General features: G+C 41.8%; 2 protein-coding genes across 14 annotated transcripts in view; one reads left to right on the plus strand and one right to left on the minus strand.

The window, feature by feature from the left end:
- Positions 1-13,265, minus strand: part of osbp2b (oxysterol binding protein 2b) — a 337,585-nt gene that overhangs the window by 148,844 nt on the left and 175,476 nt on the right. The gene's annotated exons all lie outside the window — the stretch shown is intronic.
- The window catches only part of ank1a (ankyrin 1, erythrocytic a), a 125,483-nt gene that overhangs the window by 45,819 nt on the left and 66,399 nt on the right, over positions 1-13,265 (plus strand). For 9 of the 10 annotated variants that reach the window (XM_061039204.1, XM_061039207.1, XM_061039198.1 and 6 more), the window contains exon 2: positions 673-765. The exons of the other annotated variant lie outside the window; for it this stretch is intronic. In XM_061039204.1, coding sequence (XP_060895187.1) covers positions 673-765 — 93 coding nt within the window. The remainder of the gene's footprint in view (positions 1-672; positions 766-13,265) is intronic. 10 annotated transcript variants of the gene reach the window in all.

Here is a 13,265-nt window from a genome sequence, read left to right on the forward strand (position 1 = left end):
GATCCATCCGTGAGACACAAAACCATCAACACCAGATCCTCCTCCCATCGCCATCAGTGTGGCGTTGCCCAGCGCTCACCACTGTATGTGTGACGTCCTCGTGTCGTTTCCGCATCGTGCTTTCACACTCCATACCACTCATCCTAACCTGACCTGTTTCCCACAGGGGGAGTTTTTTTTTTTTTGTGGGATGGAAGGGGGAGGGTTGTGTGGGATGGGATGGGATAGGACCGGGCGGGGTGAGGCGGGGCGGCAGGGCAGGGCGGGGCGGGGTGGTTCCTCTTCCTGCTCTCTTCCTCCTCCCCCTCCCTCCCCCCCCCCCCCCACCTTGTTTTCTACCTGTGTCTCAATATAATGTTTTCGCCTTTTCCTCTTTGAATCTTTCTCATATCCTTGCCATTGTTTTCTGTCCGCTCCTTTCCTCCTCTCCTCCTCTCCTCCTTATCTCCTTTCCTCCTCTCCTCCTCTCCTCTCCTCTCCTTTCCTCTCCTCCTCTCCTCCTCTCCTCCTTTCCTCCTCTCCTCCTCTCCTTTCCTCTCCTCTTCTCTCCTCCTCTCCTCTCCCCTCCTCTCCTCTCCTCTCTTCTCTCCCTCTTCTTTCTTGTCTCTCCATCTCTCTGCTCCTCCCTGTTGCGATTAATGGGCTCTGTCTTTATGTCGTATGTTCTTTTAGGCCCACGCCGTGCATCGCTGGCTAATCGATCAGGACAGTAGTGTGAGCTCTGAGATGCCGGATGGCCAAGGAGTATGGCACTTTGATGATGAAGTAAATATCTGCAACACGTATACCTGGCTTTTTCCTATTTCTATATATCTATATGTATATATATATATATATTGTATTTATGACCATCTTGTATGTGTCACTGAAAGTGTGTGTCACTGCCCTGCTGTTGTTGTTATTTTTTATCTCTTGTTTTTGTTGTGTGTCGTTGCTTATGGTACTGTAGTTCTGGTTCCTTTGACTTTCTAGTGTCGCTGTTGTGCTGTGAGCTGATTCAGTCAGGTGTCATGGGATCAGGCTGGAGCTTTTTCTTTGTTCCTGTCCTTGCTTGACGTTTTGTAATAACTTGCTGATTTTTTTAATTTGGTTATTTTTCTTTGTTATTTTTTCTGTAAGAAGTATTTTTTTTGTATTTTACATTATGACTCAATGTGTGTATCTGTACCTCACTTGACTTTTTTATCGGTGTCTGTGATTTCTCTGAACTTTAATGTCCTCAAGCAGAGCATATTACACGGCAAGAGTCCACGGGCAAAATATTAGATGTGATATTATTTCCTACCGACTCAATTCAACTTTTTAGCACGTCTGCGTATGCTTTAACACAAAGTTCTTCGCACCACACAGGCTCACATTAGTGATAACACCAAACAGTATTTTTCCTGTGGGTTCTTTTGGTTTAGAAAATATGCTTGCATAAGTTGTGCCACTGTGTTTGTGTCTAAGATTAAAGTCTAGGTGTGTGTAAGTGAGTGTGACGAAGAGAAAGGAACTGAGAGGGGTGTGTTTATGTTCTGGGGTCAACCTCGATTCTTATGGGTGTGTTTGTGTGCATGTTTTTTCTTCTTCTTTGCATGGCATCCGTCTGTTAAAAGTTTTGTATTTGATTGTGTTTTGTCGTGTTTGTGCTTCAGTGTGTGTTTGTGTGTTTCCTTATTGTGGTGTTTGTGCAGTATAGATGTTGTGGTTGTGGCCTGCCGATATATGCCTGTGCCTTTGATGTGTCAGTGTCTTGTCTTGTGTATTGTGGCTGTTGTGTATTTCCTGTCACTGTTTGTGAAGTGCTGTGCCTGTGTTTTGTCTGTTTTTTTGTATCTGTTGAACCAGTCTGGGACAGGTTTGCCAAACGTTTTATTGCACCTATCTAATAGATGATCTTAAACCCATGCTCACTGTGTGGAGGAGAGATTATCTGAGTGCCAATAAAGGCTGCTGGGAAACTTGTTCCAGACAACTCTTGCCTATGATGATTTCCCCCTCTTATCCTGGCTCGCGCCTTTGCTCTCATGTCGGATTCCTAAACCCACTCTCCCGATCTCCATATTGCTCCTAAAACACTCCGGAGCACAGATTGGCCAACCTTTACTGAACTTCAATTAACCATTTGGATTATAGAGATTTTATAGAGACGAGAAGAACACACAAAAAACATTTGAAATCTCAGTTCCCTTTTGGCCGCTGGCCCAACACACAACAATATGGAGTATTGTCTTCCCCCCTGGTGATGCTCTTGAATGCGTATGCTCTGGAAATTTGTCTTTTTTCCTTTTTTCTTTGAATTTTCTTTTACCAAGTGTGTGAATGACTGAAAAAAACAACAACTTCTGTTTGTCTTAATGTGTCAGGTAGGAATGAAAACACCAACCTGTTAGAATTAAAAACTCGATCAATGATGAAGTGAGGACAGGGAGAATATAAAATACAGGGATGATCACCGGGTTGGATCAAAGGGAGATGTACACCTTGTATATCCAACAGAACAGAGACACAGAGTGCTGCAGTGATAGATCGAGCGAGAGAGCCCTGCCCCCCCCCCCCCCCCCCCCCCCCCCCCCCTCCCCCCCCCCCCCTCTCACTGGCTCTGAGCCAACACAGCAGTGGAAAGCAAATACAGCATAAACCAAATCCCTGCCACCGGGTGTCTGCTTCCTCAAACTGTGTTTATGAAAGACTGATACAGCGTCCCTTTCTACCCACGAGCCTCCAAACTACTTTTTTTCCCCTGTTGTTGCACATGAAAGGAAAACTAAAGTTTACAAAGATTTAACAATCTATGTTGTTGTAGCATCATCATACTACCAAAGAGATAAAGATTTTACATTTATTTTCTTCAATAACGCGCAACAAACATGAGCAGTCAGGTGATCATGCAGATTGTAAACAAGCCAACGGTTTGGACAGATCGTTTGAACCTCTTGAACTGAAAGGAAATCCTCGAGTTACAAAATCCTGACAAAAAGTCTCTTTGAGTCCTTGCACAAAACTACTGTAGATATACCGGTCTGTTGGTGTGTAAACAGCTTGGGCATATACTTTAAAATCCATACGGCAATATATCGTCATGTGCTGCTTGCAAATACATGTATGGATGCAGATGTTACAGATGTGGCTGCAAAGATGACAGTTTTAAAATACAATTGACCTACAGTATGGTGCAGTTCATAATAACACCAAAGCCATAGCTCTGGGATCAAAATATTTAAATGTATTTCTAGGATCTCTGAGGATCTGATTTGAAGTGTTTTAAGTCGTGTGATCCTTAATATGCCTCTGCTGTTATTTTTAAGAATAAAGAACAGCTGTTGTAGTGAAGTCTGTGCAGGACATGGAGATTATCCAACATTAGTGTATATCACAATTTGTATCATATCGACGGCTCTGTATGGTGATACGTATCGTGGGATTGTGGGAAATACCCTGCTCTATATACAAATAACTTGATGTGACACTATAACCCTGACAAGTTGTCCCAGTTATTACCTCAGTAGATATTTTATGCTCATTTAGTCATTTATTTTAGAGTCATATATAACATAATGTAGGGCAAGCTTTAGAGCTATGACTAAGCTCTGAAACAGTCAGCGTAGCTTCTATATGATTTATGTCTTAAGATAAGTAGCAATGGGTGTCCCACCATCGCATTCAGATGTCGTCACCCATGGCAACCAACACAGCGAAGGCAAAGTCATGATGCTTCAAAATGGCAGTCGACAAACTAAATTGGTGATGTCATCTTATAAACACTCAATGCAGTTACTTTTATGAAGTGTCATTAATCTTTCAATTTAGAAAATGTTTTTATTTATTTTGATTTCTCACTGTGACTCTATTGGCCGAGCGAAAGTGTTTAGTGGTCAGTTGTTACTGAGGTGATTGGGTCCCAATGCTTTTAATCACTTTCAGTTATTGCCGCTGCTTGATACAGTATTTGTTCACATCCTGATGATCCTAACCGCTCATGTTTGTAACCCTGTTGGACCGAGTTTTGGCAATCCGGCTGCATCCTGAGAAATGTACTGAAAACAACCGTATCATAACGGGGCAGACAAAAGTAAAGCAAGTCAGAGACCGTACTTTAACTTTAAAGTTCACTCAGGTTAAATGTTATTAAACCAGTTTGGTAATATAAAGCTCTGTGCAACCTTAAATCTGGTCCCACTAACAATGACTGTTTCCCTAAGGGCTTATTGAATTGACCCAAAATGTAATGCTTCATCAAACGCCCCCATCCCACCCCGCTCCCTCCTTAAAAAAACAGAATCCTTGATGTCAGAGGTCTGTGTAAAGGGCCCGTCCCCTTTGCCACCATTCATAGTCAGTAGACCTGGAGAATATCCCATATCCTCCCACAGCTCTAATTACCCCTCAGTGAGTCCTTGGAGACAGATGCTTGGGGAGCCAAGCCCCATTCGTCACAGTACGGCTGCATGGCAGACTCAATATGTAGAGAAAAAAAAAACAACAAACTGTCCCACTCTGCACTGTCACATAAATTCTCCCCCGTCTCAGTTTCTCTTTTCCAGCTGCTCCCCGGCTCACTGTAGATGCAGACTACATTAGGAAGCCCATTCATGTCCAGCCACCAGCAGTTGGCTGTAATTTGTTTCGGCTAGGGGGGTTAGAGTTGAATTTACATGTGAAAGGCCGTGGCCTATTCAAATATTGTAACTCTCATTTTTGTCCCAGGGTTATTGATACCAGCGGCACAGACTACAGATTAAAAGGTAGAGGGGGGCTTCGCTGCTTTTGTGCAGAACTGCAGAAGTCGTGTAATAATGTCTCAGTTGGCCAGGTACCAACTTTAGGAGGACGACAGGGGAGCAAGATTCTCCTCGTCTTGCTGACCCATTAAGAACTGATCTTTTCTGGCTTTTTGCAGCAGCGAGACACCTCATGGGAAAAATCTCACCTACAGAGAAAACTTTCAATGGAGCCTAAGTAACCATTACCTTAATGGCTGCATAAAAGCCGAGCACATCTACAGAACAGGTTCTCTGTAGTGGGATGATTATAAAGAGCTTTAGAAGGTCCATCACTCTTTTCCTCAACACATTCATACTTAAACACAACGTTTATCCAATCATAGTTTAAGTATACGAGTTATGAACCAATCGTTCTTTTTAGAAATTGGCCTCAAAAAAGGAAAGAACAAGACACTCAAACACTGAAAAGTATTCAAACTGAGCAGAATGGATTTCATCTTAGAGAAATGTAAAGATAGATTTTAAATGTCCACGTACTGTTAATCTAATCAAAGAAGGTCAGTTTAGTCTTTTTCACTTTTTAAAATCCGGTCAAACCTTTTAACTTTGTCCCCTTGTGACCACCTTACAAACTTATTTTACACGTCTCATTGTTTTTTTTATTAAGATGAATTCAACCTTTCAACACCACCTCTTGTTTTCTTTTGAAACCTTATGTACCTTAAGTTATCATCAGGTTGAGACTTCGGTCTGAAGAGAAAAAGAGAGAAAGTGAAAAAACAATGGATGTGCATGCATGCGAGCATGTGCATGTGTTCCAGGTGAATGCGCAGAGTGCATGGGTAACAGTGGAGGTATACTCCAAAAGAAGTGCGGGTCGGAAAGTCCAAAAAGCTTTAAAGTACGCCCCTCCGGTGAACAATTATGAAACCAGTGTTTAAACAGTCAGTTTAAAAATATGCAATCATAGGTGATCTACAAATCACCTCCAACAGGGAGGGTCCGACCAGAAGTAAGAGAGAAAAACGTCGTCAGTGTTGAAGGATGCTCTAGGTGTTACCCAGACAACCTTTCTGTCTGCTTGACTTTTCAAAGCCAAACGTTCTCAGCTGGTCCCCACACACAGACCAGACCAGACCAGACCAGACCAGACCAGACCAGACCAGACCAGGGTGAACTGTGCTATTGATGCTTCCTCTCCCCTTAATAACATAATATCAGTTTGACTAAAGTAAGGCGTTTTAGGGTCGCAGGAACTTCTTCAAACTTCTAGAAACCGTTGGAACCCTTGTTCTTTTTTATTCATTTCACACCGTAGGAACTATTAACTTTTTCAGTTCCTAGAACCCCGTTTAGAGGAACCATTTTTCAGCTCCTGCTTCAGAGTAGGTACCATGGCGGTGTGAATGCAGACAGAAAAAAAAAGTCCCCATGGTAGTTCTCAGGTGAACTCCCTAGTGGATCGTTCCTCTTCAAAAAGTCCCCAGAACTGTTTGGTCTGAAATCACCTATAGTCTTTGTTAGTCTAGTTTACAGTTTTACTCAAAGTTATTTCAACAAGTCTCAAAAGAATACAATAAACTTTTAATATTCTGTTTTCAAAATGCTTAAACCCAGTTTTCCCTCAGTTTTTCTCACAAAAACATAAACGTGGTGTCATGCTATTTTATTTTTCATGCAGTCCACCGATATTAAACCTCGAGATCAGGGTGTCTGTTTTTAAACGCCAAAGGTTAATTATGAAGCTGTTATGACTAGTTACTGAAAAACTGGACTAGACCAACCACAAGCAGGATCGAGGATTTAAAAGACAGTTTAATATGTATTGAATACACTTCCAAAAAAAGCAAGATTTAAAGTTAAAGAAACCTTGATTTGTATCCTGCAGAGTGGTGGGATCGTAGCAAAAGGGACGTCACTATCAGACTGTACTTTTATGATTATTCTAGTGTGCTAAAAGTCCACCTAAACCTCACTATGATGACCACACTATATCTTCTTTAAAAAAGAAGTAGCCTCCCCTCATGGTGGGGTGAAGAGTTGCACGGCCGTGTTCAGTTTGAGTATACCGCTGCCTGAACTGTACGCCTGCTGCATATGAGCGTGTGTTGAATATGAGAGTGAGCGTGTATGCACCTGCATGTACTGACTGCACTGTAGGTGAAAGCTTGTGTTGACGAGGTCATGAGTGTGTGTTTGTGAGAGAGGGTTTGAACGTGTAGGAAGGCAGACAGGCAGTGGCGTCTCAGCTTTATTGTCTGCCCTTGTCCTGACTGATGCGTGCATCATCCTGAATTGAGGATATTTAATATTTATTAACACATCATTTCCAAATAAACCCGACGGCACATCATCTGGCCAGTAGATTAACTGAAATAGAAAGCTTCTGGATCGATGGATCCAATAAGGATTTATTTGTTAATTAAGAGCTGTCAATATATTGAAGCCTGGATGGTTCCCTCTGTGCTGTAGGTCAGTGTAGCTAACATGATGATGGATGGTGATGAGGGAAGATGGGGAGGGGTTTGACTGAGGAGTCTGACTCAGCAAAGCTGTGGAGATGGAGATGCCATCGCGCTGTCAACAAGGCTGCAGAAGAGAATACAGTACACACACACCGACTGTGACACATGTTCGCTGAAGCTCTCCAGGCCGATTATTTATCATCACAGCCGCCGCCGCACCCCAGACGTGTTCCCCCTTCTTTCAGCCAAGCTGCGTGCTCTCTGCTCTCTTCATCCATCTTTGCTTTCATCTTATCATTCCCGGCCTGTTTCCTCAACATTTCCAATCTCTGATGAAAAATGAGAAAAAGGCAAAAAGAGATGTTTGGAAATGTCCCTGTCCCCATTCCAATGAAAGTGACTCACTTCAAGCTGTCACATAGAACAAATCGATAAAAAGAACAACTGAGGAAAATAGAACCAGGAGGCACCTTGAAGTCACCCACAACGTTTTTTTAAACTAAAGTTGTCTAACTGTCTCGTACTCATTTTTTTTTGATACCACAAGTTTTAAAACGATACAATCCCAATTTTTTGAATGACAAAAAATAATACAGATCTTCAGTATTTAAACCCAAAGACGACCACAAGCAAATCAGATGTCCATTCAAATTCACAGGTCGGCAAATATTTAGGTTCTCAAGTCCTCAAAAACGTCTATGTCTCTTTTTCAAACTGACAGAGAGCGGAGGAGGTGGCACTCCTTAAAGTGCACAAAATGCTGCTGATGTATTTCTGCAATTTAGGCAATGTGCAGAAACTTGATACAGAGGATTAGAGCTGCTTTGTTATGGCCAAAATCCTAATCAGGATTATCTTGATTGCTTTTGAGATGACGATTATTATTCAAGATTGGTTGATTATACAACATGTGAATCAGAAGCATTTGTTCATTTGAACCCTCTGAGCACTAAATCATTCAAACCTTTGATCAAAACAAGCGCAGCATTGCAGCACTGAATCCTTTACTTTTGATTTTCTTGTTTATATGATTGTGGGAAGACAAAATTATAATTTAAACTTGATTAATTTCCCGGCCCTACCTAGGACTTTTATTGAAGGTTTTATATGTGATTTTTCACACTTAAATATAATATAAATCAAGTATCTCCTCTGAAAATAACTCTGTGAGTCATGACTGTCTACAATGGGTGTAACACCCGAGTCCCACTGTCTGTGATGTTTTCAGAGTTTTCAGAGTCCTATCTTCACTTTGTTTACATCGCCCGGACGGCCGGCTGACTCCTCCCCTCGTGTATAAAAGTTGTTTAATTGAGGGACTAGAGAAAAGAAGAATAACATACTGTACTCACTGCTTAACTGTGTTTCTAGATCACGCTCATTTCAGGTAAATTTACATGCAGTGTGAAGATACGAGCATAATAAAGATCACTAGCATTAGCATGCTAACACAACAATGCAGCGTAAGTTGTTTTGGTTTCATGCTGGTGCTCAAGGGCGACATCTGCTGGATCAAAAAATCACATATAAAGCCTTTAAAGTGTTAAAAGTGTTATTTTGTTAAAATAGGTATCAATAATTGATTGTGACTAGAGATGCACGGATTGGGGAAATCAGGGCCGGCTCCAATACTGATGTTTGTTTCATGACTCCCACATGCAAACTCTTTCTCTCATGTCTGACAATGAAAACAAGTCAATGCTTTTTATTAAGCAGATGAAGTCACCAAACTCTGTCTCTGAATCAGTAGTTAGATGTTCTAGATGTCAGCGTTAAATTGATTTGGCTCAACAAATAAACATTGGATACTGACATCGCTTCATGCCACATTATGTCTACAGGGCTGATACCGATGTTAAACTGATGCATCGCTGCATCACTAATTGTTACTATCTTATCAGAGTTGGATTTCCAGTATTGTGACAGACCTAGCTGAAAGAAATCTGCAATTTATGTATGGAAATCTGACGTAGATGAGCCTAGCTGTTCCTCTAATTTGAGTTATTCACTCGGTGTGGAGACCAACGCTGAGAAGAGTGAGTGCCCTCTCTCTGGAACATGCCATCAGTATTTTAGCGTCCATTGTTTTAACCAACGTCACACGCTGTAGTCAACTGGAGGGTTCAGACGTTTGCAGTGATTCCTTAAAATGTAAGAAACTGGCACCAGAAATAAATAAGAAAGGCAAAACATGGACGCAACCACAACCCTCAAAATGAACCAGATTGGAAGAATGTGAAAATCGTCGGGTGACTTTATTGCTGTGATGCATCTCTTCTTTAAGATACCCTGTACAGTTGTTTTCTAAAGAGAAGCATTATGCCTCCCTTACACAGTTACCTGAGCAGGGACAGGTGAACTCTCAGTCCATGCAGACTTAGTTAGGTCTGAAATAGAGTCTGGAAACCTGGGCCGCTCCAGCTCTGTGTCTATTAACCAGACTGATTGAATAAGCGTCCCGAGGCCTGGTTGTGACTGATGCCTTAAGTCTTTGTTTTTGAATTATGAAGACTGCATTTCCCAGCCTGTGCTCTGATACTATACGCACATTAAAAGCCAGGGGATGGTGGAGAGATGTGAGGACAGCTTCTCTCTCCTCCTGCACATCTTCACTCTGTATTTCCCCTTCCTCTCCGCTTATGATGATTAATGGGAACCCGAACCCTCCGCTGACATATCGCTCGCTGTCATTCTTTGCTATCGCCTTCATCTTTTTCATCCCTCCTTTCCTTGTCCTCCTCTTATCTCTAACTCCTTGTTTTTGTCTTCCACAGGTCAGTTTTGCTTTATCACGCTGCAGCGCATGTGCATGTTGCTGAGGCTGAATGAGTTCGCGCACACAGGAGTGATCCAGTGCGTTTCGCTCCGACATGTGATATGTAATCTGTCTACAGAGTGAAGACAGTTTTAACAGCCGCCGCTTAATGCCAAAGCTAAACCGCTCCTCTGTCAGTTCAGGGGGCCAGGCGAGCTTAATGTAGCTTCTGAGGAGGAGCTGAAGCACGGATAAGGAGTTGGAAGTGTGTGAGTGAGTGTGTGTGAGTGTGAATATTGTGCCAGGACTGCAGTAATCAGCCCGACCCAGCCCAGACTCTCTTTGAAGCTGCTGCAGGCCAACACTGCAGAGCATCACCCTGACACACGGAGGCCGATATGACACCGAATAACAAAAGCTCACAAAAACAGAAACAAACCATATTTGATTTTTTATTCATAATCCGACCCCCCTGTTCTCTCGGTATAAATATTAATACACGATATTGTTCTTTCTCTGGGAGAGTCTTCCAGCACTCTGACAAGATGCTGCTTGGAGACCACTTCACTGTTGGCCTGGAGAGTGAGTAGACGACCATGTTTCCTCTATAATTCATGTGTTTCCAGCCACTTATATTCAACTCTGGACTGTGGATCTTATCCAGCGAGCTGAAATGCACAAGAAGTGTCATGTTTCCTTCCTCTACAAGACATTCTTGTCTAGTTTGAGCCTTTGCTTCCCAATAGAAGATTTTTATCATTTGAAGCCTGCTGAAGCCGACCCACAGCAAACTGAGATGGAAGTCATTTTCCATCCATCCCGCCCCTGTATGTTTCAATTTATCTGTCAGGCTGGAATCAGGGATTGATATCGATTTATCCCGAGGGCATTAGTGTGTGTGTGAGAGGCAGTGAGAATAGGAGGCAGACAAAAGGCCAAGAGTGTGTCAGGTTGAAGAAAGACAGCTGACAGACTATCAGAGGCCATGTTGATTCCTCCCCCGCCTTTTCAACTTTCTGCCTCTGCTCTCTAAGGGCATCACGACACGGGCGATAAAGCAGCACAAGCAGCACACGTGGACAGCTGTAGGCCTTTATCCTGCCAGCGAGAGGGGGGCTCGATTCAGGGGTGCAGAGGGCATGTCTGTCCCGAACCTAAATCAACTCTGTTACAAGCGAGAGTGAGGTCATGGCTTTATAATGAGGCTCCCTCAGCCACACACTGTGACAGTCAGTGAGGAAACATCCGTCTGAAGGAGTTTGTGATATACCGAAATGCAAAGACCTGCACGACCTCGACCACATGCAGCCCAATGGCTTCTTTAAGGCCGTGTTTGTGTTTTACAAAGATATTTTATCTTTTTTTTTATTATTAAAGTTTATTTATAAAGCACTTATCAAAACCAACGTCACAAAGTGCTTTACAGAAAAAAGAAAAATCCCAACAGTCAAATACACAACAATAAAATCCTATTAAAAAAAACATGAAAAATAAAACAACAGGGCAGCGATCATCCAATGAACAGAGAAAAGAGAAACAGCCGAGACAAAGATTGGCTAAAGTTAACAGTAAAACAAATAAAACATCATGGATGAAACGAGGATTATAAGAAGGCCTTACCATAAAAATGTGTTTTTAAAAGATGTAGCTCGTCTGAAATGTAGAAAAAGAAAACCTCAATAAAAAGCTAGAAAATGATCAGATACCAAAATGTGTTAGAATCCAACACTTTAAGACCCCTTCAAGATCTTTTTTTAGGTTACACACTACATATACCTGTCACCTGCAAATTAATTGTATATTGTATACTCTATTATTTAATTGTATTTCTTATTTGAATATTTGGTTTTAGTATTTGTATATTTGTATATTTCTGATATTAGGCATCTACAGGCTTGCTCCAACAATATTTCGTTGTACTTGCACAGTGACATTAAAGATATCTTATCTTATCTTACAAGATATCCAGGTCGATTTTAGGCCCAATTCTCCCCTTTGAACAAAACTTAGCAGAGTCCTGATGTGTTGATGGTTCTTCAGATGATCTAGCCTGATTCTCCTTTAGTATGAGATATGTTCAGAGTGATCTGATATCCTCTGGAGAACAATGGGGCCACATCAGTTTCAAATCTTAAATATTAAACATGTTTAATATTTACAATCCAATATCCTGTTATGTGAATTATCACATAAACGATAGCCAATTGGGACGAGCGCTGACTGAAGAAGGAAGCACAACAACTGCAGCAAATCAATTTAAACTCACCTCCAGCTCGTTCTACACGGACAGCCCGTGTCCAGGCCGTTATTACAACTTCAACCAAAGTTTTTTTTTTTTTTTTTTTACATTTTTCTGGGTGATTTTTCAGGACAAAAATAGACCAATTCTTCCTGCCTGTTGTCGGCCATGTTTGTTTACTCTAAAGTCACGTTTGACTACAAGACATTTTGAAGATTTCCAGAGTTTTCAGTCGACACTCTGGTTGTTCATGAAGTGAATCTTTTAGTGTGGTGGTCTGCTTAGTTCACACACTATGTATCTTATATTTCTAACATCTGGTCAGATTTGATAACTCTTCTAGTGTAAGCTGGCCTTAAGATAGACGAAACATTTTAAACCTAAATATAAAGTGTCAATTTAAATAAACTTAACTTAAAATACAAATTATAAAAAGAGTAGATATAAGTGGACAGTGATCAGACTAACAGATGTAAACAGAACTATGTGCAGTATACGAGAAATAAATATATATATACAGAGCTATGTGCAAGTAGGGAAATACTAAATGATAAGCACAGAGAGACTCTCCTCCTCCTCGAGCAGTTGAAGTGAAAAAAGTCTTCTCGTGTCAAACTCAGTAACATTGAAGACATCAAATGTGAGCCCAACAGGTTTTAGAGTTTAGACAAAACCCCGACTCTATAAAACCTGTCATCACTCACTCAGTGTGACACCTTAAAGAGTTTGAATCATTAAGGACTAGATAAGTTCTCACTCCTCAGAGTCACTCTCAGCAGCCTCAGACTGAAGAGGTTTTAGTCCGAGTTGCAGTCCCCCTCTTCGCGGAGGACCACAGGATAATTTGTCATGTCTTCATGGACATTAGCATACAAAGTCCCCTGCACTGCATTCCTTGGCAGACCTCGTCACTGTCCAAACTCAGAACTGTGGACAGGAGAGAAGTCCCACGTGATGTTTTTGCCCAGGTCACGGTCCAGTGCCACTGACTAGTGCGTACCCTCCTTTCTACATGCCCCCCCCCTCCTCCCCCTCTCCTACAAGCATTTATCTCTCTGCATGGTTTTGGCAGGGATGTGCTTTTCCCAGCATTTAGCCAG

Source organism: Labrus mixtus, chromosome 5 (genome assembly GCF_963584025.1).
Source record: "Labrus mixtus chromosome 5, fLabMix1.1, whole genome shotgun sequence".
Taxonomy (NCBI): Eukaryota; Metazoa; Chordata; class Actinopteri; order Labriformes; family Labridae; genus Labrus; species Labrus mixtus.